This window comes from Nomascus leucogenys, chromosome 5, assembly GCF_006542625.1.
Source record: "Nomascus leucogenys isolate Asia chromosome 5, Asia_NLE_v1, whole genome shotgun sequence".
In the NCBI taxonomy this organism is placed as follows: Eukaryota; Metazoa; Chordata; class Mammalia; order Primates; family Hylobatidae; genus Nomascus; species Nomascus leucogenys.
In genome coordinates this window covers 86,498,503-86,524,512 of record NC_044385.1, presented here as the reverse complement: position 1 = coordinate 86,524,512, position 26,010 = coordinate 86,498,503, and the positions used below count along the sequence as shown (strand labels likewise).

The 26,010-nt window shown below is 37.4% G+C and overlaps 1 protein-coding gene and 1 pseudogene across 8 annotated transcripts in view; both read right to left on the bottom strand.

The window, feature by feature from the left end:
- The window catches only part of TDRD3 (tudor domain containing 3), a 181,628-nt gene that overhangs the window by 43,364 nt on the left and 112,254 nt on the right, over positions 1–26,010 (bottom strand). For all 8 annotated transcript variants that reach the window (XM_030813473.1, XM_030813474.1, XM_030813475.1 and 5 more), the window contains 3 exons: positions 20,188–20,344; positions 19,343–19,468; positions 920–1,770 (listed from right to left, as the gene is read on the bottom strand). In XM_030813473.1, coding sequence (XP_030669333.1) covers positions 920–1,770; positions 19,343–19,468; positions 20,188–20,344 — 1,134 coding nt within the window. The remainder of the gene's footprint in view (positions 1–919; positions 1,771–19,342; positions 19,469–20,187; positions 20,345–26,010) is intronic.
- On the bottom strand, positions 365–433 carry LOC115835358 (annotated as a pseudogene).

Below are 26,010 nucleotides of genomic sequence, written 5' to 3'. Positions count from 1 at the left end.
AAAAAATATTTACAAGTTGTCATAAATTTAAAAAAGTAATTAAGGCACTGATTAAGAGAATAATGTAAGTAGGAGGATGGGGCAGGTCAAAGAAGGCTTCTTCTAGGAGGTGATGTTTGAGCCAAGCCCTCAAGGATGAGAAGAGTAGCTGATAGAAGAGCATGTTGGGCAGAAGGAAAAAATGTGCAAAGTCCCCTTCTCTCTGATGGTCCCTCTGTCCCTTTCCCTTTCTTGCTCTCACTGTGCTGGTCTTCTATCTCTTGGCTAGGCTTTTACTTGACCCACTGTACTCTTTCTTGCCCTCATCTTCTGTCTTTCCTTCCTTCTTTCCCCTACAATTTCTTTCTTTCCCTTTCGCCACCATATAATATAAAACTAAAAATTGGTTTAATAATTTTTACACTTGATCTTAGCCAAAAGGCTGAGAAGCAATGGTTTAATAATTTTAAAATTATTATAAAATAAATAACTTATATGTTAACTTTTTTAAAAAGTAGGCTGAATGTGTACTATTTTCTTTAACTGAAAATCTGCAGAATTTCATTTTGTGCCACTCAACTGATTTTCTTCCTTGTGAATCAGGGTAATTTTACCAGAGTGAAAAGCAAACATATAATTCAGTTGATGATAAGTAAAATAAAGTTCAACTTCACATAATTACTTTTACAATACTTTTCTGGCATGTAAGCTAAAACCAAACCGAACTTAACCAAATCTTATAGGATAGATTGTCCCTAGGCATCCATAAAAATATTAAATATTTTGTTTATCCTTTATATATCTATAATCTGTTCAAAGATTTTAAACAGGTACAATAGTAGAAAAAGACTCATAGTTCCAAAGTGACAGCTTCTATAAAGTCCCACTAGAATGTTACATTTAGTAATATTAGTGTATAATATCTTTAAAGCATCCATACCTTGTTGTCTTCCCAATAAAGTGCAAAACATTCATCTCCAGGTTTCCACATTTTTGCATACTCCATAGGAATAGATGATTCTAGTATTTTTTCTGGCTTAATTGGCCCAGATCTTCGTTTGGGCCCACTATTGTAAAATATTTTATCATCATAGGGTACAGCTGTGACAGGTCCTGCTGGCTTAATAGGTCCTATTCGTCTTCCTTTCAGTGACATTTCTACTTCTCCATTTGGAACATCAATGAAACTATTACTTCGAACTGGATTCTGATAATCAGTATTTACATTAAAATGTTTTTCAATTTTTATACCACTGAAAGCTTCATTATTTATTGTTTGTGATTTCCTGTCATAAAAATAATCAGGAAAAGATGTTTGGCTTTCTCTTTTTCCACGTTTTTGGTTATTATAATCTACAGATCCTTGAGGAAGTGGATTTTCTTTTGCCTCTGCAAAGGAGGGACCTTTTCCTGATCTGCTTTGCATAGAGTTATCTCTTTTTTTAAAAGCACCATCACTATGCTGAGAACCTAAAGGATATGAAGTATCTTTAGTTCTGTCATATCTAGAATACGGTCTATTACATTTGATTCTGTCTTCAGCCCATACTTCTGATACTGAAGAAGTATTTGGTCTTTCAGAACCTCTATTTCGAGGTAATCCACTGCCTTCTAAAACTGACTTTGAATTTTGGGAGTCTCTTTGAAAACGAGGCGGTTTTTCATTTCTTGGCTGCCTGGTATCATTTCGAGGAGGATGTCTCAGATGATTATTATCTTTTACTCCATTTTGCTCAGTATTTGATGATCTGTATTGTACCTGATGAAGCTGCTGTGGCTGTAATTTAGGTTCTGAAAGGTAAAAGTATACCATATGCAAATTAAGATGAAGACTCTGCATTAATAATTACTTTAAAATGCTTTATTCTATTAATACAAAATTATCAAACTACTATTCTAAAATCTTCTTCCATCTTCCTACCTCATTATCCTACTCCTTCTCTGCTTCCTTGGAGTCCTGCATTTCTAATGCACAGTTTTCTTAGTCAGCAACATTAATAAAGTAAAGTAGTAAAATGGACCACAGAAAAATGATGGATAATCCAAATTCTTATAATACAGCTACCTAAATATGCTATTCTGGTAAATCATTTCCTAAAACATTAATGAAATAGAACTGCAAATTGCTAACTCAGAAACTGCTATGAAACTGCACAAGTACAACCCTGATCAATTCTTTCTGAATGCCACTCTAATTTAGAAATATATAGCTATTATTATCAGTCATGTTCTAGCCTTTCCAAAAATGTTTCTTTTCAAATCTTTCAGGATCTGGAATTGCTAAGAGTTTATGTTACAAACAGATACCCTACTATAAAAAAAAGAGTTTATGTTACAAATAGATATCCTACTATACAAAAGGGTTAATTTTCTTGATCTGTTAAAGTGATTAAGAGTAGGTACTACTTGGAAATACAGAAAAGTGTCAAAAGTAGAAATACCGAAAAAGTGTCAGAAACATTACTAAGCATAATAGTGCCTATAATGTCCAAGAAATAACATGATAAATATAGAAAGATAATTTTTAATGGCTGTATTTCACATAGTGATTTTTATTCTGTTTCAATTTGTACCATGTCATTTATACTTTCTTCCTCCGTAATTTCACATAGCATGTCTATAACATGATTACCAAACATACTCATTGGTCTTTGGTGTATGTGTCTTGTTTCCTTTGTCATACATCATAATCAACATGCAGCTGTAATTATTCTTATATTTCCCCAAAGTTACAACACTTCCAAAGAGGGCCTCCACTGACATCTTGGGTAAGACTGTTCCCTCTGTTGCAAGGAAATTAACTGCAAGAAAATTAACTTCATTGGCCTACAGATACGAAATGCCAAAAGGACCCTCCCCCAGCATCACCAGGCATATTAACTATCAAAACTTTCCCCAAACATTTCCAAACAGCCACTGGAGGCCAAAAGGTATCTGGAAAATTGTTTACAACAACAGGAATAAAGGTTTAAAGGTTACTGAGTGACAAAACAGGTCACTGATTAAAGATCAAGACTCAAAGTGGTCAGGCCAGGCATGGTGGATCACACCTGTAATCTAAGCACTTTGGAAGGCTGAGGCAGGTGTATCGCTTGAGGCCAGGAGTTCAAGACCACCCTGGGCAACATGGCGAAACCTTGTCTCTACTAAAAATACAAAAATTAGCCAGGTGTGGTGGTGCACACCTGTAATCTCAGCTACCTGGGAAGCTGAGGCAAGAGAATCGCTTGAATCTGGGAGATGGAGGTTGCAGTGAGACGAGAATGTGCCACTGCTCTCCAGCCTGGGTGACACAGCAAGACTCCATCTCAAAGAAAAAAAAAAGACTCAAAGTGGTCCAAAAAACCCATTCTCAACCAAACCAATGGAAGCTAGAAGACAAAAGGCTTTAAATACTTTTAAAATTATGGAAAATTTTCTAAGGAAAAAATTAATCCAGTCAAACCACCCCTTAACTGTGACAAAGAATGAAGATTTTTCTAAGATATAAGATTTCAAATATTAGCCAAGGCCATACGAGAGATCTTTAAAAAAAATACTTTCCCCCAAGAATATCTGCCTAATAAACATAACACAATGTCTTATTTTAACAAATGCAGTCAATATTAAATTTTTCTTTAGAGAGAAGAAAAATGGTCACTTTTAGTTTCTGCTGGCATTGTTTACTGCCCAGGAGTAAAGATTTCGGGAAGAATTGCAGTGACCATAATCAGGACACAAATGAGCACTTTCAGCAGAAGGCATGTATTGGCTTTTGTTCCAGACATTTTTATAAAAGCAGCATTTGCCTCCTGTTGATTATCTGCTATGTATTAGATAGCCCCCACTAGCACTTTATATACATTATCAATAGTCTCCAAGATAGTTTTATGATACAGGTGTTATGAGGCTTAACAGAGAGAGGTAAACTAAGGTCCCTTGTATAGTACATCGAATAAATAAGTATTTGGGGAGTAAGCTTTTCAGATCTGCTGTTTAGGGAAGAATTTTTCTTAAATTATTCCAGTGAGGGCCCCTAATATCTATGATAATCAGGAGGAAGAGAAAAAATTAAGTCATCACGAGAATAACTAAGTATCCTGGACTACAGATGAAGAATGAATAACGATGCATACAGAATGAAAGTTCAGCCAGGCTTGGCAGATGTGGCAGAATTTGATTTCAATTCTTCTAAAAGGAAAATACAAAAAATTTCCTAATCTACAATTTAGAATTAAGGGGTACTATGAGTCTATGGAACTATACTGGAGAACTATATTAATAGGAAAATATAAAATCTTTTCACTTTGTTCCAGATCCAATCTACTTAAAAGAATTTCTGATTTTTTATTATTGTTTTCACTAACAATTAACACTTTCATTTATGTACTCAAGCACTCTCAGGGACCAGCCTTCTTACATCAAAAGTACTGTCCTAGAAAAGAGAATGACAAATTCCTGAACAGCTTATTATTTAACAAATAAACAAACTTAGGAAACTGCTGATAGTAAAGAGGAAAAGTCATTACACTTAGTACTTAAAATATTATTTTCAGTTACTGAATTGATGATGATGTACATTAGACTATAGAGTAAAACAAGTAATTTTGTTAATAATGAACATACTTCATATCCATTACTATGCTGAGATAATATAGTGAGAGTAAAATTTATAAAGAAAATTATTTTTTTAAAATAAGAATTCCTGGCCAGGTGCGGTGGCTCACCCCTGTAATCCCAGAACTTTGGGAGGCCAAAGCAGGTGGATCACCTGAGGTCAGGAGTTCGAGACCAGCCTGGCCAACATGGTGAAACCCTGTCTCTACTAAAAATGCAAAAATTAGCCAGGCTTAGTGGCGCGGCCCTGTAATCCCAGCTACTTGGGAGGGTGAAGTGGGAGAACTGCTTGAACCCGGGAGGTGGAAGATGCAGTGAGCCGAGATTGCGCCACTGAACTCCAGCCTGGGCGACAGAGAGAGATCCTGTCCACCCCCCCCAAAAAAAAAGAATTCCCTTAATATAGTAAAATAAACTCACAGAGGTAGAAACTGAAAATTGTGGGTTTTTTTTTTTTTTTTTTTTTTTGAGAGAAAATCTTGCTCTGTTGCTCAGGCTGGAGTACAGTGGCATGATCTTGGCTCACTGCAACCTCCGCCTCCTGGGTTCAAGTGATTCTCCTGCCTCAGCCTCTGGAGTACCTGGGATTACAGGCGCCTGCCACCACATCTGGCTAATTTTTGTATTTTTAGTAGAGACGGCGTTTCACCATGTTGGCCAGACTGGTCTCAAACTCCTGACCTCATGATCTACCCGCCTAGGCCTCCCAAAGTGCTGGGATTACAGGTGTGAGCCACTGCACCTGGCCGAAAATTGTGTTTTTAAAAGAAGTTAGTTTTCATATATATCCATTTCATTCAAAATGAAATAATACCTAAGAAGTCATTCTTGGATTTCCAATCATTCTTGGATTCATCATCCAATCATTCTTGGATTCATCATCCAATCATTCTTGGATTTCCTTAAGCCCAATACCTTTTATCTTAGGTTAGTTAAATCATAAAGTCATATATAAAGTAAGTATTTTGAAACTGAGCTCATCTATTAAACACATAACAAATATACTCAATTATTAAATTGTGAGAGAGGCAATCTTTCTTTTCTTTTCTCTTTCTTTCTTTCTTTCTTTCTTTTTTTTTTTTTTTTTTTTTTGAGATGGAGCCTCACTCTGTGGCCCAGGCTGGAGTACAGTGGTGCAGTCTCAGCTCAGTGCAACCTCCACCTCCCGGGTTCAAGTGATTATCCTGCCTCAGCCTCCCAAGTAGCTGGGATTATAGGCGCAGACCACCACACCCAGCTAAGTTTTGTATTTTTAGTAGAGACGGGGTTTCACTATATTGGCCAGGCTGGTCTCGAACTCCTGACCTCAAGTGATCCACCCACCCTCGGTCTCCCTAACTGCTGGGATTACCATGAGCCCCGTGCTCGACCAGAAAAGCAATTTTAAATAAACTAAGAAATATACCCCAAATCAACTGAAAAGGCAGCTCCTTGGTTCCCCAGTCAGAATCTAAGTTCTCATCCACCCTTTTTGAGAAGGCATCATGATTCTAAACTACATTAGATACCAATGGGCAGCACAGGTCAGGCCTGCTATCACTCTAATAAATATACTAAGATATTTTTCTGTACAGGCAGCAGAGTAAAATGCATCAATTTTTTTAAATCACCCCAAAGGAAAAGGTGGGGAAAAAAAAGCACAAGTAGAAATGGGTAACATTTAATATTAAATAGCAGAAAAAAGAAAAGATTAGCAAAAAGTGATAGAAAAATGTACTACAGGACTGGTGCTATGGCTCATGCCTGTAATCCCAGCACCTTGGGACGCCAAGGCGGGTGGATCACTTGAGGTCAGGAGTTCAAAACTCGCTTGGCCAACATGATGAAACCCCATCTCTACTAAAACTACAAAAATTAGCTGGGCGTGGTGGCATGCACCTGTAGTCACAGCTATTCGGGAGGCTGAGGCAGGAGAATTGCTTGAACCTGGGAGGTGGAAGCTGCAGTGAGGGAAGATGGCATCTTTGCACTCTAAGCTGGGCGACAGAGCAAGACTCTGTCTCAAAAAGAAAAAACAAAAAGAAAAATGTATTGCAAAACTGACAAAACTGTGAGAACACCTAAAAGATCTAAAAGACCAAGGTGGGCAAAGCTCATATGAGAAAACTAATCAAAGAATGCTACATGAGTTTAGTATGATTTGAGAGAAAACATTCCTATTATTACCAGATTTTGATTTTCAAAATGTATATTTGTGAGATAATTCACTACAATGTTTTACATCACCATGATTTGAAATGCAAGCATAATTAAGAATAAACTTATTAATTGTCACAAATCATTTAAATCTGTATATAAGGATGTAATAAATTAATCAGGCATCTTAAAATATTAATACTTTTTTGCAGAATATTCTCCAGCAGCAGTTGCATCTGCATTTTATAGTAGAAAATCAGGTAGAATTTGTTTCCCAAGACTAATCCTCATTTTATTCTGATACACCTACCTGAAGAAATGCCTTAATATTTATTAAGATCCTAATATATGCCTGACTCTATGTTAAAGGTTTTTTGCCTACATAATTTCATGTAATCCTCACAACCATCCTAAAAGGGCAGTATTATCATCTTTATTTTGCAAGTGAAGAAACAAAGTAAAGGCTTGTGCTAGAAAATCCTGAAGCCAGAATTAAACTGAAATCTAACTGAAGCTAAAACGAATGATTTTTCCATTATGCCAAGCTGCCCACCCAGAGGAAAAAAAACAGAATGTAACCAACATGTTAGCTTCAATTTTATCAGCTGTATCTGTTCATTTCTGGGGAGATGTAGAAATCACAAAGGCTCTTTCACAATCCCTGATGGGGCTGAAAAATACATTTGGGCACTAGGACTGCCAGAATCCTGACCTAAAATTAATAATCTCTTTCTATTAATGCAGAAAAACCTAAACTTCTATTGAAAATTGGATTGGTATTTAGAGCTCACAAACTGGAACTTAGAAATAGCAAAAGAAAGACTACATAGCTTTTTATCATAGGGGTGCCACTTAACTAGTTCTGTAACCTTAGGCAAAATATTTAACTTTTCTGAGCCTCATCTTTAAGATGGGGATAATAATAGAGCATACCTCCGAGGATTAACATATGTAAAGTACTTAGAACAGTATCTGGCTTTAATAAGCACCCAATAAATGTTAGCTGTCATTATTAGCATTAAAATTAAGCAAATAAACTGATGACACATCAGGAAAGACCAAAAATCAGAAAATAAGGTGCTTCCCTATTTATATATTCCCACTACCACCAACTCCCGTTTTTAGTTAGGATCTTTATCTTGCTTTAGTTTTCTTGTTTATTTGTTTTTATTTGATTCTTAATGAAAACAGGGCAGGAAGAATGCTTTAATAAAAACTTCTTTATTCTCATATTTTAAAAGTCATATTACAGAGAAAATTTAGATACATCAGAAAATCAAAATCATACTCTAATACTGTTTTTCACTTAAAATATAGTATATCTATAAACGTTCTCCATATAAAAATATTCTCTACATCCTTTAATTTTTTTATATTAAAAATGCTAAGAAATATTTAAAAAGTAAAAAAATTACTCTTGATCCTATCATTAGAAAAATGTATAGAAGAAAGTTCTACCTTCTGCTTATCAAATCCCACTTCCAGATATAGTAATTATTCAGTTTTGGAGGTTACTCTTTTTACATAATTCATACATTTTCTTTTTTTTTTTGAAACGGAGTTTCACTCTTGTTGCCCAGGCTGGAGTGCAATGGCACGATCTCGGCTCACCGCAACCTCCACCTCCCGGGTTCAAGCGATTCTCCTGCCTCAGCCTCCTGAGTGGCTGGGATTACAGGCATGTGCTGCCATGCCCGGCCAATTTTTTGTATTTTTAGTAGAGATGGGGTTTCTCCATGTTGGTCAGGCTAGTCTCGAACTCCTGACCTCAGGTGATCTGCCCGCCTCGGCCTCCCAAAGTGCTGGGATTACAGGCGTGAGCCACCACACCCAGCCCATACACTTTCATTTTTAACAAAAAGTAGACTCATGATACATCTCATGGGCTGCAATTCAGTTTTAAAATGAACAGTATCTCATGGGCATCTTTCCAGTTTAGTGACTACAGGTATCTCATTCATTTCTGTATTACATTTTTTTTTTAAGAAAAGGCTGCTTTAAATATTTTTACATAGTCACTATGTTGAGAGTAGGGTCTGAGTCTTGCTCAGCATTGTTTTCTCCAGTGCTTAGCTACAACAGAATCAGGCAAATAGGTGGCACTCAGTAAATATTTGCTGAAAAAAAGACAGAATTACTGACAACACTGGGAATGAAACAAGCCTCCAAGTTCAAAATTGCTATCTGTTTAACACCATTAGCTGGGCTTAGCTAAGGGTACAAGATTGAAATAGAAAATGTACTCTTTTACTTTTCCTTCTTTAGGAGAAGTTTGCAGCAAAGCACATTAGGGTAGATTTAGATTGAGTTCAAATGATCGCAGAAAAAGATTGCACAACACACAAAAAATAAGCTTATAAAAGCCATTTCTGATTTGCACTAGAGAACACTGAGCTTGAGACCAAATAAACTGCTTTTCTAGTTTTGCAGTAATGCACCTTTGACAAAGTCACAAAGAACCCCAGTTTCCTCATTTGTAAAATATCAGTAATGATTCTTATCACAGGATTATATAAAACTGCTTTCTCCTGGGTCCAAACAAGGTGTTTGGAATTAGACTGACTACTGGAATTAAATTCCAGTCCTACCACTGAGCAGCTGTGTGACCTTGTAAAATTGGGATGATGCTACTTACCTCTTTCCTTCACTGCTACTCATCATAGTTACTGAGCATCGACTGCTGGTGGCATCGTCAATGCTCTCCTAGTCACTCCATATGAAAGCAGTAGGTAAGACCCATTGCCCTCTATCCTGTGGAGCTTAGTTATAATGGGCAGAGGCAGACAACAAACAGGTAAAAAGAACAAATAATGCAGCTTAAAGCTGTAATAAAATCTATGAAAGAAATCGATTTATGAAAAAACTAGGAGGAATGGGGAGTACAGCAATGTAGAGGGAAAACGTCTGTGGAGAAATGGGGTTTAGGTGAGCCCTAATGAGAAGAAATGCGATGAAAGTAGGGAAGAGTCATCCAAGAGGAGAGAACAACACATACAGAGATCTTGGGCTAGAAACCTGCTTAACTTCTAAGTAAAGCCATAATCAACATTAATTATTAATTTCAAAGGAAAAATTATTGTATATTCCAATATCATAAAGTTGATGTCCATTATGCTAAATAAAAACACCAGATCCCAGAAAAAATGATCACAAGAATTAACATTAGTTTTAATCTGGCACGGTATTTTTCTTTCAATTATAATTTGTATAATTATTCAAATATATACAATTGTTTTCTATATCTTTATAGATATGACACATGTTAAACTGAAGACTAAGCTCAAAATAAACATATTTATGATGCCCAATGTTCAAAGAACTAATTTTTTGGTGTTTCAAAGCCCCTGTTAAAAAAAACTGAGAAAAGCCAATTTTTAAAAAGTTAGCATAAAGCATAAGACTACTGCTGTTATAAATGAACAAATCATGAGAATTCTAAGAAAAAGTGCCACACACACCAACAATACAACTGCAAAGATTGCCCTGTTTAGTCCCATGTAAAATGCATGCAAAGCCCAAACTAGTCCTTACAAATACAAAAAAGAAAAAAATGTCTATTTTAGTAAAATTTCTCACATAATTAAAAAACCAAATGAGCTTACCTCAGAGTACAGTTATAACACCCCTATTTCACAGATAAGGAAGCTGAAGAGGCTTGACAAGGTCACACAACTAGCACAGGGTAGAGCTGGGGGATTAACTGAGTAGATTCCAGACCCCAGTATTAACCTCCCTCTTAAACCTCAACAAAGCTACCATTATACTACTGGCATTAAATCATTAATAACCATGAGTTATTTTCAGTATTCCATCGTGAAACTCAGGTTAGGATTACTATAAAAATATTTTTCTGCCAGGGTTAAAAAAAGTACTAATGGACAAATTGATCCATTAAATGAAAATACATGTATCTGAGTAATTTAGCTACTTGGGTAAAGTCAGATATGGCTCTCTTGTTGATAAACAGGTATTTATATACGAGGCACTAGACTTGTGGGTCAAAAACCATTTAGAAATAACAATCTTATGTTATTTTTGCTTTAATTCAAATATTAAGATACAAACCTATTTCCTTGTCTGTCAAATGGAAATTATATATATTTTGCATTTGCAGATGATAAAATGAATTAATAGTATGCAAAGCACCTAGCATAGTCCCTGGCACATAGCAGATGCTCAATAAATTACACTTATTATTTTATCTTATGGTTAATAAATGTGTAGGCGAATGGACAATTAATTGAGGAGGAAGAAAATAATGGCAAAAGCGAAAAAGAGGCTCATGTGTTCTAGTATTCTAAGAAAAGCTATGTCCATCTTCTACAGATCCAAGTACCAAAAAAAGTAATAATATTATCATATGCAAAGAAATTAAATTAATTTAAAACAATGTAGATTTAATATGCAAACCCTACAACAGAGGAAACTTCTTCAGTTTACTAATGCTCAATTATATTAGATATAACATCTAATATTTCAAAAATTCAAAGCAGAGTATATTAGGATCATCTGAATTTAGAAATGCCCCTAATAATATTCTAATAAAACTGTGGGCTAAAAGGAACCTACACAGCCTCTTTTCATGGTATTTTACAAAGACTAGTTCTGAAAAATCAGGTCCTTTGGGTTTGGCTCTTAGTAAAGTCTGGAGATGTTTGTAGCTTAGTGCTGGATACATTATTAGTCTAAGAAAGCATCCATGTATATAATGCATTAAGCATAATTTAAGGTTCATAAAAGATGAAGCCTAGAACTCGCACATACCTAGGCAATTAAATATGACACTGAAATTATTAACTACCTTTTTACATGTATTTACAAAGTCAAAATACTATAATGACTTAAAAAGCAACACATCAATGGCAGGACAAGGTTTTTTTCACTCACCAGTTTTTTTTTAAATCACAATTCTAGGTGAAGCCAATTTTTAGGGATTTTTCCCCAATAGTACAGTTACATAACAAACCATTACTCAAACTTAGTGGCATAAAAGAACATTCACTTTATTATGCTCACAGATCCTGTGGGCCAGGAATTCAGAAAAGGCACAGTGGGGACAGTGTGACCCTCTCGGATGTGGAGCCTCCGGTGTTAAGATGCACAGCTTGAGAGGGTCTCAACAGCCAGCACCAGAATTACCTAAAGATTCACATACCACACAGGTCCAGGGCAAGGGCTGGGAGCATTTAAAGACTAGGACTGAGGACTGGAGGCAGCCTCTCCATGAAGCTTGGGTGCCCCACTGCATGGCTGCCAGAGGAGGCAGCAGTGTAGTATATTTTCACTTCCCACCTGGTACTGTGCCTGCCATCTTAAACTACCTGCCTGGCCTTCTTACTCTGACAAAATGTGTCATGCTGTCAGAATGCAGGTAAATCCAGAGACTGCAATGTCCTAACAACATAAACCAGAACATTTCAAACTTACTGTAGTGAAAGACCAGGGTTTTTGTTTTAGCTGCAGGTTCTGGTTTTAATTTCCAATCTGCTGCTGACTGTTACTTTTGTAAAATGCAGTAACAAATGTTTAGGTACCGTCAAATTTCTAAAGGGGTTTCTAAACACTCTCAATTTCAGCATTGCATCTGTACTTTTTTGTTGACTAGATACTAAGTGGCTCTGGCACAGACTATTAACTATTAAAGGTAACAAGTTGTCCACAAATAGAATTGGAAATAATTAATTCAAGTTAAGCTTAAAGTACTATCTAGAAATTTGGGGTACATTTGCACTTCAAAAAGAATGGAATTGTAAAAAGGAATCAGCTTTACAGGAAGAAAAAGTCAAGGGCTGGGAAGCCCGTAGAGATGGCTAGGAATAGAAAGAAAGTGATAGGCTGTGGGTAGATAGCTACACATTTCTTCTGCTTTCTGCTGTGCTGGCAGTTGATGACTTTACTCACATAGCAACCATTTATCCCTGGTTTCCAAACAGGCACTCTACCATAGATTTCCATCAATATGCAGTAATGCTGTTTGATGCAATAAGATATAAATATACATAATACTCAATACATAGATGATTCTTGAGAAAATCCCTCACAATAACATCTAGCCTAATATATACATATTCTCTCTCGTCTTGACCTAGTTTCCTTCCTTTCCAATTCAGCTATTACCATTATATTACATTCCCTTTGTGAGGTCCTTATTCTTCAGTCTTCAAAGTTCAAGCAGTAAATCTACAAGGCAAACTATCTAAAGTGACCTGAAACTTGAATAAAAAAAAACAAGCAAAAACAAAGCCAAAAAGACACCTTCCATGAACTATCAAAGACCTGCAACTTAATGTGAAGTGCCCATCAACCATTAATGTTATCCTTATATCTGCTAATATCTAAACAGATTATTTACATCTATATATCCTGTTAACCAATATAAATACTAATTTTCATAAAATCCACAGAAAATAAGAGTAATGGAATACCATAAAAACAATATACATAATGTAGTCTGAATTTTATCCTGCCAATGACAAGAGTCAATGGAGCATTTTAAGCCAGCAGGTAGTGTGATCCAATTTGTGGTTTGAAAGGTCACTGATCACAATATGGAGAATGGGATCATAAGGTTCTACAAAAAACAGTGAAAGCCTGATGAAAGCCTTGATGAAGGCCTGAAGTAGGGCAGTGAAGGTGGAGATGATACATGATGAGTGGAGGATGCTGTTGCATCTGCTGCTGTTGCTGATGCCAAGCACTATGCGTAGCACTTCATATACATTATCTAATTTGATCTTCCCAACGACCTTGTGGCCCTACAATAGGTGCTGTCACTACTCCTCCATTTCCTGATGAGAAAATTAAGGTTAATAGTTCTATATCTTGCCCAAAGACATACAACTAGTATACAAGAGCTATGAGTTTAGTGGTGGAATTAGTTGTATGTATCTGCTCCAGTATACTGTCCTTTTCATTAGATAACAGAAAACAATGCAATCCAACCTCACTTTTTTCAGAATATTAATAAAAATGTCAACTAGAATTATGTTTTATTCCAATTTAAAGACATAACAACAAAAAGTCAATGCTGAGAAAAATTCCTAAGAAAAGTAAATGTGATAATCAATTATTTCTAATGAAACTTTAGAAAATCAGAATATATATTTTTTTCCAACGAGCCTGACAAATTACTGTCCAGAATCTGATATGACATAACAAGTCCATCCAAGCCAAGGCTTACTCTGCTAAATTCTGACTTCTAGAGGTACTAAAACTAAACAAAATCCTCAGACAGCTTATGCTGATACAAAACACAGAAGCAAGAAAGGTTTGATTATGCAACTGTATTAGAAAAACAAACTTTTTAAACCCTAAATATATGCATACTACTGAATCACAATTACTTCTTTGTAATGTCAATTCGAGTCTATAACAGACCCAAGTAATGATGCTGCTAATATGAACATAAATAAGATCTTAACTCTCTTCATTAGCTGCCCATAATGCATTTAACCATTAAACATTATGAAGATGTTATCCTCAAACACTTTCTAGATTTATCTTAGAAAAATGTCCAACATTTTCTCCCATCAATGAAGTTAATTTTAGAACAAGAGATTTACAGAAAATAACCAAATTTTCCACCAAAGTGGAGATTCAACTTTATAAAAGTAAAAATTTACTCTGGGCTTTAACTCCAATTAAAAATACATGCTATCTTAAAATGAGCTGAAAAACAATTCAGTAGCTTGCCTCAACTGTTTTTGTGTTTGTTTGTTTGTTTATTTTACAATATACCCCAGCTCACCTAAGAATACTGGCACTTAGTAGTGTCAGCAGGTCAACAAGAGAAAGTAACACAACGATACCTGCTAAAGATACCTGAGGGCAACCAACACACAGCTTTCCCATCAATCCTGTTATCTTCATTGTACCCATGACGACAGAACCAAGAGAATACAAGAAATAGCTACAAGCAAAATAATCTTCCACACATATGTGTGTGTGTGTGTATCACTTTATTGTCTAGCTATTTGTACTTATGTGTGTTATCATGAATCTCTTCTGTGTGATGCCAACATCATCAAAGAGAGTTTAGGGTCAGAAAAGCTACTAGTAATGGTGCAATCAGGTCCTGGTAAGGTAAACCTTTAAAACAATGAAATAGCAAACCAAACAGTGTTTTCAAGTCTGCCTGATTAAAGTATTTAGTAGCCATTCAAAACAACGGGTAGGTCTTATTTTGGCAATAAAACTTTGAAATAAAAGACTAAATATTATCACAGGTTACAAATATACCAGATCAAATCTGATTACTGTTTTCAAAATAACTTCTGCTAAGCACTTATATTTTGTTCAGTAGTTTTGTTTTACGTTAAGTAAATGATGAAATCCTTTGAAAGTAAGCATTCCTATGTCCCTTTAGTTTATGATTTCTTCTGTCTCACATACTAGACAGTGAGCTTCTTTGGGACAAGAGCTACAAAATCAATCTACTTCCCTGTGTTTTCTGAATGAGGTATTTTAAACACTAAATAAAATACTGCATTTACTGAATGAATAATTCCCCACAACACATACAACTATTGTCTGTTTTCAATCTCAATCCCATCTTACCCTATTTTCCATTTTGCAGACAGGAAATTCTTTCTTAAAGCACCAAAATAAACCTCATGGCTCTTATGCCAAAAACCCTTTAATGCCTTTGCATCACATTTGGACAGAATTAAAACTCCTTAGGACAAAATCCTTGTGGTCTGGCTCTAGCCTACCAATTCCATGTCTCTCCTCACAGCACTGCCTCTACCATATGTTCCCAGTCACAGGGAATTGGTGCTCTGATGCCTCCACGCCTGTATACATAGTGCTCCCTCTACTTGGACTGCCCCAACACTTCTCCTCAGTCTTAACTAGATGTCATCTCCCCTAAGAAGCCTTCTGCCCATTTCCTGAATCAGTCAGTGTGCCCTCCCCACACAGTATATCTAGGAGAGATTAAAAATTTTGCTTTCTGTATGTAGTGTGATAGGTCCCCAACAAGGTTACTAAACCTTGAAGGCAAGACTGTGAGCCAAGGTCATGGTGCTCATCCAAGGAGCAGGTGTCCCTGAGAACCCAAACATAAATTTTTCAAACTTTTATGATGTGTTTTCCCTTTAAAACTGAATGCCTTTAACAGCAACCAGGTCACATCTTGAATGCTTTGCTGCTTAGAAATTTCTTCTGCCAGATACCCTAAATCATCTCTCTCAAGTTTGAAGTTCCACAAATGACTAGGGCAGAAGCAAAATGCTGCCAGTCTCTTTGCTAAAACATAACACCTTTGCTCCAGTTCCCAACAAATTCCTCATCTCCATCTGAGACCACCTCAGCCTGGATTTCATTGTCCATATCATTATCAGCATTTTGTTCAAAGCCATTCAACAAGTCTCTAGGGAGTTCCAAACTTTCCTGCATTTTCTTGTCTTCTTCTAAGCCCTCCAAACCATTCCAACCTCTGCCTGTTACCCAGTTCCCAAGTCATTTCCACATTTTCAGGTTATCTTTTCTGCAGCGCCCTACTCTGCTGGTACCAATTTACTATATTAGTTCATTTTCCTGCTGCTGATAAAGACATACCTGAGACTGGGTAATTTATACAGGAAAAAGGGTTTATTGGACTTACAGTTCCACGTGACTAGGGAAGCCTCACAATCACGACAGAAGGCAAGGAGGAGCAAGTCACATCTTATATGGATGGCAGCAGGCAAAGAGAGAGCTTGCTCAGGGAAATTCCACTTTATAAAGCCATCAGATCTCATGAGACTTACACTATCACAAGAACATCTCGGGAAAGACTTGCCCTCATGATTCAATTACCTCTCACCGAGTCCCTCCCACAACATGTGGGAATTCAAGATGAGATTTGGGTGGGGACACAGCCAAACCATATCAACTTCTATAGTGTCTCCTAAATCATGAAGTTATGGGAAAATATAGCATAAAAGTCTGGAAAATTTGCGGACTGACAATGTGATAGAAAAGAAAATCCCATTTTCTGAGAAATCCAAGTCAGCTGCAAAAATATGCAAAAGTAACAAGGAGCTGAATGTTAATCCCAAGATAATGGGGAAAATGTCTTCAGGGCATGTCAGAGGTCTTCATGGAACCCCTCCCATCACAAGCCAGGAGGCCTAGGAGGAAAAAATGGTTTCATGGGCTGGCCCCAGGGTCCCCATGCTGTGTGTAGCCTAGGGACTTGGTGCCCTGCATCCCAGGCACTCTAGCCATTGCTGAAAGGGACCAATGTAGAGCTGGGGCCATGACTGCAGATGCTGCATGCCTCAAGCCTTGAGAGCTTCCACATGATGTTGAGCCTATGAGTGCACAGAAGTTAAGAATTGGGGATTGGGAACCTCCACCCAGATTTCAGAGGATATATGAAAACGCCTGAATGCCCAAGCAGAAGTTTGCTGCAGAGGCAGGCCCTTCAAAGAGAACCTCTGCTAGGGCAGTGCAGAAGGGAAATGTGGAGTCAGAGTCCCCACACAGAGTTCACCATTGGGGCACTGCTCAGTGGAGCTGTAAGAAGAGGGCCACCATCCTCCAGACCCTAGAATGGTAGATCCACCAACAGCTTGCACCATTCACCTGGAAAAGCCAAAGACACTCCTCGCCAGCCCATTAAGGCAGCTGGGAAGGAGGCCGTACCCTGCAAAGTCACAGAGGCAGAGCTGCCCAAGACCATGGGAGCTCTCTTCTTTCATCAGTATAACCTAGATGTGAGACAGGGAGTCAAAGGAGATCCCTTTGGAGCTTTTAAGATTTGACTAACATGCTGGATTTTGGACTTGCATGGGGCCTGTAGTCCCTTTGTTTTGGCCAATTTCTCCCATTTGGAATGGCTGTATTTACCTAATGCCTGTACCTCCATTGTATCTAGGAAGTAACTAACTTGCTTTTGATTTTTCAGGCTCTTAGGCAGAAGAGATTTGCCTTGTCTCAGATGAGACTTTGGACTGTGGACTTTTAAGTTAATGCTGAAATGAGTTAAGACTTTGGGGGACTGTTGTGAAGGCATGATTGGTTTTGAAATGTGAGGACATGATATTTGGGAGGGGCCAGGGGTGGAATGATATGGTTTGGCTGTGTCCCCACCCAAATCTCATCTTGAATGCCTACATGTTGTGGGAGGGACCCAGTGGGAGGTAATTAAATCATGGGGACAGGTCTTTCCTGTGCTGTTCTCATGATAGTGAGTAAGTCTCACGAGATCTGATGGCTTTATAAGGGTTTCTCTGCACAAGCTCTCTTTGCCCGCTGCCATCTACATAAGATGTGACTTGTTCCTCCTTGCCTTCCACCGTGATTGTGAGGCTTCCCCAGCCACGTGGAACTGTAAATCCAATACACTCTTTTTCCTGTATAAATTACCCTGTCTCAGGTATATCTTTATCAGCAGCATGAAAACAAACTAATACAGGAGTCAAAAGCAAATGTAAGGGGACAGGAGGATGAAAGGAAATCAAAGGATCTCTCAGTGGGACAGTATGAAGAGAGGTTGGGACAAAAATACTCATTAAGTCAGAGTCAGGAAAAAGAAAGATCTGAAGCAGCAGCAGAGACTCTCCTGCTGGCTTTGCAGAAGCAAACAATACGTAAATTGCGTATGGGGTGGCCCACGTGGCAATAATCTGAAGGCAGCTTTTAGGAGATAAAGCAGTCTCCAGGCAACACTGAGCAAAAAACGGGACTTCAGTCCTGCATCCACAAGGTAATGAATTCTGCAAGAATGGGTGAGCCTGTAAGAGGAACTCAAGTCTCTGATAACATCACTGCTCCAACCGAAACCTTAACATCAGCGTCGGAGACTTTAAACAGAGGCCCCAATGAAGCTGTGCCTAGACTCCTGACACAAAGAAACTATAAGGTAATAAAGTTGCATTGTTTTAAGCCACTGACTTTGTGGTAATTTGTTACGCAGAAATAGAAAACTAATACATCATGCTTATAAACCTTGCCCACATCAAACATTTGTTTTCTCAAATGCTACACTGCCTTTTCTACATAATCTAGCAAACATGCTTCAATTTTTATGAAATCTGAACATTTTATATTTGTTATAAAAGCAATTTTATCTCTGAGCTTATTTGGCTAGATTCAAAATTTATCTGAATGAGAAACTGAATTTAAAAGTATATTTCCTTAACTTTTTGGATCGTATTTTGAAAACTTACCATTTTAGAAAATATTTACTACATTATGTGCCTAGAAAAAGCCTGCATATTTACCATACTTACTTCTCTTTTCAATATGTTAATCACTAAGGTATATAAAAAATATACCACATTGTGAAAGCATTTTCACTCATTGTGTGAACATTTTCAAACTATGTAATATGGGGAGAAAGAAGAGATATACCAATTTCACAAGCAAAATAAGTTATATAAGATTATATAATAAATTTCACAACACAACAACCTGTTTACACAGTTATATCTGTCATCTAGATATGAGCAAATTTGGGAAAAGTGGTTTGGTGAGATTACTAATCCCAGTTAGGGGGCAAAATAAGCTGCCATTATGTTTTCAGATTAAGTAAATTTATAAACAAACACTCAGGATATAAAGTTTGGTCTTTTAAAAAGAAATACGCTAAAAAAAAAAAAAGAAAAGAAAGAAAACAAAAGGATTCAACTTTAAATTAGCCTACCTTCCACATTCAAAGTTCCCATTTTAGATTCCAAGAAATCAAATAATGTGCTTGGTGCTGATGGCCTTGCATTTCCCAGGTCTTCTTCATCTTCAGATCTTATTCGCCCCCTGCCTTTTCCTCTACCTTTAGATGTAAAAGCAAGAAATATGTACTGTATATGCAAAAACAAAAAGAGAATATATACTAATATATAACCAACAATAATTTTAAATAAGAATTTTAATTTCTTTTCATATTTTTTGTATAGTCTACATCTTTTAAGTAATTTTTTTAGGTTTTAAAGTAATTATATTAAGTAGCACATTTAATCCTCTAAATAAATGATCTATTCAGAAGTCCAAATTTGTTCATATAAACTATCTTTTAAGGAAAAATTATAATTTATTCTTTAACCACAGATATTTTTAAAAGAATATAGGACTGGGACTTGAAAAACTACATAACAAACTTGACCATGCAATGATTAAAGAACAACACCAAGTAAATGTAATATTTTTGTTAATTTTTAAAAGCTTAGTCATTTACTCAGGTGGCAGAGTTCTAGAAATAATAGAACCAGTCACATATTTTCTCTATTACTCATAACAACCTTGTTAAATAAGGTACTGTTAAACCCATTTTGTTTTTGTTTTGTTGTTGTTGTCAGACCCATTTTGTACAAAGATGAAGACAATGAGACTGAGACTACAAATGTCTCTATGGTTCCCAAACTGGTGTTCCTTCCACTTACCATAATGTTAAATAAAACTACAGCCTGCACAGAAATAACAGCCTCTGTCAATAACATATATTCCTCTGAAAAGCAAACAATACTATCTGGCACACTGCTTAATAAATTATACCTCTCAGAGGAGGACCCATAACAGGTTTCTGTTTATTGCTTGTAAGAAGTACGTTCAATGCTGCTTCTAAGTTGTTGCCATTATCCATAAGAGCTTGCCTCGATGCTTCCTTACTGAAGCCCATTTCCGTTATGTGCTTCAGAGCTTTCTCATCAACCTGGAAGGAATAAAGAGAAAAGCTGGCTGATAGCCCACAGATAAGGCAAGGCATAAACTTTTAACTATTTACTGTCTTTTAACTAAAAATTACATCTCATGCTTATGTAAAAATGTCATTCTAATACAACATTCTCTTACTGATTTTTTACAACAGGCAAGGAAGAATCTCTATGATATGTGGGGTTGTGCCTTGAGTATTCTCTGACAAGTAACACTGCAAAAGCAACGCACAAAAATAAATTTTATGGTATGTTAGAGTATGGCCTTTGAAAATAATATAGACAGTGAGGAGAAAACTACTTAATGAAAATTTTTCATGGTAAAAAATGGAAATTTTTTGGTACTTCTCCATACTAGAAGGGACATGTAATTCATATGGCACCTCTCCAAAAATGTAAAGTATTGAAGCTAACAAAATGATACCCCCCAGTAGCTTTTTTTTTTTAAACTAGTACTTGAGTATTCTAGCTATATTCATTAGCAATACTATCTATGATGCTTTGACAGCTATACCCCAATAGGAAAATCTACTTTACAAATGCCAGAATCCAAATCTCTTTTAAAAATCTAGACCTGAATAGAATTCAAGAACCACTTAAGGAGTGTAAACATATCCTATCAAGAAATTTCTTGAACCAAAGCCAGCTGAGAAAAACCCAACTTTAAATTTTATATATCTAATAGTTAACATGTTCATACATTGTTTTCCTGATTTCTTTAGTTCTTTGTCAATGGTTTCTCTCAGACCTTTGAGCATATATAAGACAGTTCATTTAAAGTCTCTCTAGTTAAGTCCAATGCATGGGCTATTTGAGGTGTGGTTTCTATGGATTTCTCTTTTTCTTGTGAATGGGCTAAACTTTTCTGCTTCTTTGAAGGCTCTGTAATTTTTTGTTGGGAACTGGACATTTTGAATCCTGTAATTAGGTAACTGAAAGTCAGATTGTTCCTCCTCCCCAAGGATTACTACTGTTAACTTGATGAAGTTTACAGTCATCAGTTTGCTTAGTGACTTTTCTGAACTTTTTTCACAAGAAATATATTGCCCATGCCTATGTCCTGAATGGTACTGCCTGGGTTTTCTTCTAGGATTTTTATGGTTTTAGGTCTTACATTTAAGTCTTTAATCCACCTTGAGTTAATTTTTGTATAAGGTGTAAGGAAGGGATCCAGTTTCAGTTTTCTGCATATGGCTAGCCAGTTTTCCCAACAAAATTTATTAAATAGGAAATCCTTTCCCCATTGCTTGTTTTTGTCAGGTTTGTCAAAGATCATATGGTTGCAGATGTGTGGTGTTATTTATGAGGCCTCTGTTCTGTTCCATTGGTCTATATATCTGTTTTGGTACCAATATCATGCTGTTTCGGTTACTGTAGCCTTTTAGTATAGTTTGAAGTCACGTAGCATGATGCCTCCAACTTTGTTCTTTTTGCTTAGGATTGTCTTTGCTATATGGGCTCCTTTTTGGTCCCGTTTGAAATTTAAAGTAGTTTTTTCTAATTCTGTGAAGAAAACCAATGGTAGTTTGATGGGGACAGCACTGAATCTATATATTACTTTTGGCAGTATGGCCATTTTCATGATATTGATTCTTCCTATCCGTGAGCATGGAATATTTTTCCATTTGTTTGTATCCTCTCTTATTTCCTTGAGCAATGGTTTGTAGTTCTCCTTGAAGAGGTCCTTCACATCCCTTGTAAGTTGGATTCCTAGGTATTCTCTTTGTAGCAATTGTGAATGGCAGTTCACTTATGATTTGGCTCTCTGTTTGTATATTACCGGTGTATAGGAATGCTTGTGATTTTTGCACATTGGCTTTGTATCCTGATAGTTTGCTAAAGTTGCTTATCAGCTTAAGGAGATTTTGAACTGAGACAATGGGGTTTTCTAAATACACAATCATGTCATCTGCAAACAGAGACAATTTGACTTCCTCTCTTCCTATGTGAATACCCTTTATTTCTTTCTGTTGCCTGAATGCCCTGGCCAGAACATCCAATACTATGTTGAATAGGAGTGGTGAGAGAGGACATCCTTGTCTTGTGCTGGTCTTTCCCTCTACACATTGCTTTAAATGTGTCCCAGAGATTCTGGTACTTTTTGTCTTTGTTCTCATTGGTTTCAAAGAACTTATTTACTTTTGCCTTAATTTTTTTATTTACCCAGTAGTCATTCAGGAGCAGGTTGTTCAGTTTCCACGTATTTGTGCCGTTCTGAGTGAGTTTCTTAATCCTGAGTTTAAATTTCATTGCACTGTGGTCTGACAGATTGCTTGTTATTATTTTCGTTCTTTCGCATTTGCTGAGGAGTGTTTTACTTCCAGTTATGTGGTCAATTTTAAAGTATGACGTAGTGCTGAGAAGAATGAATATGCTCTTGATTAGAGGTGGAGAGTTTTGTAGATGTCTATTAGGTCCGCTTGGTCCAGAGCTGAGTTCAAGTCCTGAATATCCTTGTTAATTTTCTGTCTCGATGATCTCATATTGACGGTGGGGTGTTTAAGTCTCCCACTATTATTGTGTGGGAGTCTAAGATCTCTTTGTAGGTATCTAAGAACTTGCTTTATGAATCTGGGTGCTCCTGTATTGGGTGCATATATATTTAGGATAGTTAGCTCTTCTTGCATTTATCCTTCTACCTTTATGTAATGCCCTTGTCTCTTTTGATCTTTGTTGGTTTAAAGCCTGTTTCATCAGACACTAGGATTGCAACCCCTGCATTTTTTCTGCTTGCCATTTGCTTGGTAAATATTCCTCCATCCCCATATTTTGAGCCTATGTGTGTCTTTGCACGTGAGATGGGTCTCCTGAATATAGCACACTGATGGGTCTTGACTCTTTATCCAATTTGCCAGTCTGTGCCTTTTAATTGCGGCATTTAGCCCGTTTACATTTAAGGTTCATATTGTTATGTGTGAATGTGATCCTGTCATTATGATGCTAGCTGGTTATTTTGCCCTTTAGTTGATGCAGTTTCTTCATAGTGTCGATATTCTTTTTTTTTTTTTTTTTTTTGTCTCGTTCTGTCACCCAGGCTGGAGTGCAGTGGTGCAATCTCAGCTCACTGCAAACTCTGCCTCCCAGGTTCCAGTGATTATCCTGCCTCAGCCTCTCAAGTAGCTGGGATTATAGGCACGCACCATAACACCCAGCTAGTTTTTGTATTTTTAGTAGAGACGGGCTTTCACCATGTTAGCCAGACTGGTCTCGAACTCCTCAAACTCGATCCTGACCTCTTGATCTGCCCACCCTGGCCTCCAAAAGTGCTGGGATTACAGGCGTGAGCCACTGCACTTGGCCAGTGTCAATGTTCTTTACAATTTGGTATGTTTTTGCAGTGGTTGGTACCGGTTGTTCCTTTCCATATATACTGCTTCCTTCAGGAACTCTTGTAAGGCAGGCCTGGTGGTGATAAAATCTCTCAGCATTTTCTTGTCTGTAAAGGATTTTATTTCTCCTTTGCTTTTGAAGCTTAGTTTGGCTGGTATGAAAATCTGGATATGAAATTCTTAAAGGAGACTCTTAAGAATGTCGAATAGTGGCCCCCACTCTTCTGGCTTGTAGGGTTTCTGCAGAGAGATGTGCTATTAGTCTAATGGGTTTCCCTTTGAGGGTAACCCGACCCTTCTCTCTGGCTTCCCTTAACATTTTTTCCTTCATTTCAACCTTGGTGAATCTGATGATTATGTGTCTTGGGTTGCTCTTCTTGAGGAGTATTTTTGTGGTGTTCTCTGTATTTTCTGAATTTGAATGTTGGCCTGTCTTGCTAGGTTGGGGAAGTTCTCCCAGATAATATCCTGAAGTGTGTTTTCCAACTTGGTTCCATTCTCCCTGTTACTTTCAGGCACACCAATCAAATGTAGGTTTGGTCTTTTCACATAGTCCCATATTTCTTGGAGGCTTTCATTGTTCCTTTTCATTCTTTTTTCTCTAATCTTGTCTTCCCACTTTATTTCACTACGTTGATCTTCAATCTCTGATATCCTTTCTTCCACTTTATCAATTCGGCTATTGATACTTGTGTATGCTTCACGAAGTTCTCGTGCTGTGTTTTTCAATTCCATCAGGTCATTTATGTTCTTCTCTAAACTAGTTATTCCAGTTAGCAATTCCTCTAACCTTTTTTCAAGGTTCTTAGCTTCCTTGCATTGGGTTAGAACATGCTCCTTTAGTTAAGAAGCACTGTGCTGAGAGATCTGCTGCTTGCTTCAGAGCCAGCAGGCAGGAATGTTTATGTCTGCTGAAGCTGTGCCCACAGCTGCCCCTTCCCCCAGTTTCTCTGTCCCAGGGAGATGGGAGTTTTATCTATAATCCCCTGACTGAGGCTGCTGCCTTTCTTTCACAAATGCCCTCCCCAGAGAGGAAGAATCTAGAGAGGCAGTCTGGCTACAGCAGATTTGCCAAGCTGCGGTGGACTCTGCCCAGTGCAAACTTCCCGGTGGCTTTGTTTACACTGTAAGGGGAAAACTGCCTACTAAAGCCTCAGTAATGGCAGACACCCCTCTCCCCAACCAAGCTCAAGCATCCCAGGTCAACTTCAGACTGTGGTGCTGGCAGCGAGAATTTCAAGCCAGTGGATCTTAGCTTGTTGGGCTCTGTGGGGGTGGGATCCACTGAGCTAGACCACTTGGCGCCCTGGCTTCAGCCCCCTTTCCAGCAGAGTGAACAGTTCTGTCTCGCTGGCATTCCAGGCGTCACTGGGGTATGAAAAAATAACTCCTGCAGCTAGCTTAGTGTCTGCCCAAAAGGCCATCGGTTTTGTGCTGGAAACCCAGGGTCCTGGTGGTGTGAGCACCCAAGGGAATCTCCTGGTCTGCAGGTTGTGAAGACTGTGGGAAAAGCATAGTATCTGGGCCAAAGTGCACTATACCTCAATATCTCACGGCTTATCTTGGCTATGGGAGAGAGTTCCCCGACCCCTTGTGCTTCCCAGGTGAGGCAACGCCCCAACCTGCTTCTGCTCACCCTCCATGGGCTGCACACACTGTCTAACCAGTTCCAATGAGATGAGCCGGGTACCTCAGTGGGAAATGCAGAAATCACCTGCCTTCTGCCTTAATCTCGCTAGGAGCTGCAAGCCAGAGCTGTTCCTATTCAGCCATCTTGCCAGCCACCACCAAATCAAATATTTTTTAAAGGAAAGGTAAAAGCTGTAATGCTTTTTAGTTCATGTGACTTTAATCTTTAAGAAACAAAATGTCTTAAGGATGGTAAAATGCAAGTGTCATCAAAATGCAAATATGTGGTCTAAATCATACAAGTCAGATACGAGGTTTGCTAAATGTTTCAAGGTTTTAAACTGCCTGCTTTATAGACAGGCAAGGCCTGGGACACATGGAGTTAGATGCTGGAAAGTCAGACCTTATCTGCACTTTTGTCTGGGTCCTAGGCTCCATACCTGGTACACAATTAAAACTGCTTACTAACCAGGTCTTTCACCAAAAGTAAAAGTTGCTAAGAGTTTACATTGCAACATGTATCTGAGACCACTAAACAGTTTTACAAGCAAGGTGTATAAAAACAGTAACTTTTTTTAGTAAAAGATTATAAGAAAGCATGAAAATGTAAATTTTGCCCAGGTATGAGTGATTATCTCAGATTTGTTAAGATAAAGCTAGAGATAATTAAGCAAGTTATAAAAAGATTTTAAAAATTCTAAAATTTT